We start from the raw sequence: 2,059 nt of genomic DNA on the forward strand, positions 1-2,059 counted from the left end.
CGTGCCCTGTGAGTGGCATCCCTGCCCACAAGAGGATAGAAATGTCTCATCATTGGATTAATATGACCACTCAGAACAAGCTTGTATTGATTTCTGGTAACCTTCCCCTCTTAAAGGACAAGTGGACTCAAAGATATCAGTCAGAGGTAAAGGTTTTGTCATTTTTCTTACATTTAATTAACCATAAACAACACTCCAGTGTGAATTTGCCTTGATATAAACTGATATTTCAGATTTACAATAAGCTGTATGTATGAGGAAAGACTCTAAATGCAATGCGAGTAATTTGATACATTGTCCACATTTTTAAGCATCAACTTTACAGTCTGCCTCTGTAAAATAAGGTTATATTCCAGAGATAAACTTTGATCATATATCTATGAATTGCTTTCATGCTGACTTTCCTTGCTTTTATAAGACTTCATATAAATGCACAAACATAGATAAATGATCTTCATTACAGGTCAAAGGGACCTCTTCTGTAAACAATAGAAGTAATTCGAAATATAAGCTCAATTAACCCTTTTTGTTTGGGTTTATCCTGAATACTAAAATACAGTGAAGAACTTGTTTTATCTTTTTCTGTTATTATTCTTTGGTGCAAACTGAGTGCTAATTTAATTTACAGCATAGCACCAGTTCTCTTCCTCTATTTTAAAATGGCCACAGTTGCTTGGTGTTTAAAATAGAAATATTAAGTGATGAGTGTAAAACTTAATATGGAAATGTAAGTTGTAATTACTAGAATTTTATCTACAACCTTACACTGCAAAAGTGCAATGCCATTTACTACAATTCTGTTATGTACTACTCGTAAAAAAAAAGCAAATTCTAGTACTTTCTGCACAAGCTTCTCCTTTAGTGTTTTTGTGTAAAAAGCAGATTTTTTTCAACAAGTAATTTTTCCTAAAACATAAACTGCACGGCAGAGTTGATTAAATTTTATGTGAAAGCTCAGTTATATGGTAGAAGGTAGAATCAACATACTTTTTTTACTTTCTAAATAAAGTAATTTTAAGCAGTTCTTGCAGTTAGTGCACTTTAGCTAAGTCTCTAAAGGTTTGATCTTGATGTGGATGCCATTGAGTGAGCGGAGAACCAGTCGGGGGATGATCTTGGGTTTCATAGTGGGCTCCGCTATGAGCTGGTATCGCTTCAGTGTCAGAGCTGTCACCACTTTCATCTCATTCATAGCAAAGTTCTGACCGATGCAGTTTCTGCAAAATACATAAAATGTAAGAAATACACAAAGACCTGAAAAACAATTAAAATAATTTGATCCTTCTGAGATTTGGACATGCAGAAAATGGAAAGGAGGGATAAATATAGTATGTTATCTTTTAACATTCAGGTCCAAAGGTGCTTGTATTTTAAATGAGATCAATCTTAGATTACAGTGAGTTCCCCCTTTCCCCTACTTGCTCTAGCCCAGTGGTTCCCAAAGGGGGCGGCACGGTATGAAAAAAACAAAACAAAGAATGCTTGGACACTGCTAGCATAATGGACAGGTTTTTGACAGGGCTCCCACACAAACGCAAAGCAGAGGATGAAGCATCGCCAAATATGGTTCCAAACCAACTTCCTTCCAAGCCAAAGACTAGAACATGGTAAATGGTAAATAGACTGGTTCTTATATAGCGCTTTTCTACTCTGAGCACCCAAAGCACTTTATACAACTCGTTCATTCACCCAATCACACACAAGCACTTTTCTAAGTTTTTCGTGCTATCTAACTATCATTCATGCATACACATTCACACTCGGATGGATGCATCGGGGAGCAACCTGGGGTTGGTGTCTTGCCCAAGGATATTTGGGTAAAACAATGGGGGGCCTAGCAACAAAAGTTTGGGAACCACTGCTCTAGCCCATCATAAAACCAGTTTGCTGATGGAAATTGGTTCAGTGCTAAGTTACACATTCACATACTTGAGACTACTACAAGCAGTCTCTATACAGTGATATAGTTTCAGGTGAGGACAAACCTTGGCCCAGCTGAGAAGGGCACAAACGCATGAGGGGATCTCTTAGCAATGTTCTCTGGTAGGAAACGCAGAGG

General features: G+C 37.4%; 1 protein-coding gene across 1 annotated transcript; it reads right to left on the reverse strand.

The window, feature by feature from the left end:
* Positions 1–1,042: 1,042 nt before the first annotated feature.
* LOC106456250 (cytochrome P450 4B1-like) lies at positions 1,043–2,059 on the reverse strand (the record flags this gene model as incomplete). Its single annotated transcript, XM_013911604.1, has 2 exons — positions 1,043–1,217; positions 1,986–2,059. Coding segments are annotated over 2 exons (246 nt in total), but the record flags the coding sequence as incomplete, so codon positions are not given.

The sequence above is a fragment of the Pundamilia nyererei genome, unplaced genomic scaffold (genome assembly GCF_000239375.1).
Source record: "Pundamilia nyererei isolate P.nyererei 1_Seehausen unplaced genomic scaffold, PunNye1.0 scaffold00067, whole genome shotgun sequence".
NCBI classification, from domain to species: Eukaryota; Metazoa; Chordata; class Actinopteri; order Cichliformes; family Cichlidae; genus Pundamilia; species Pundamilia nyererei.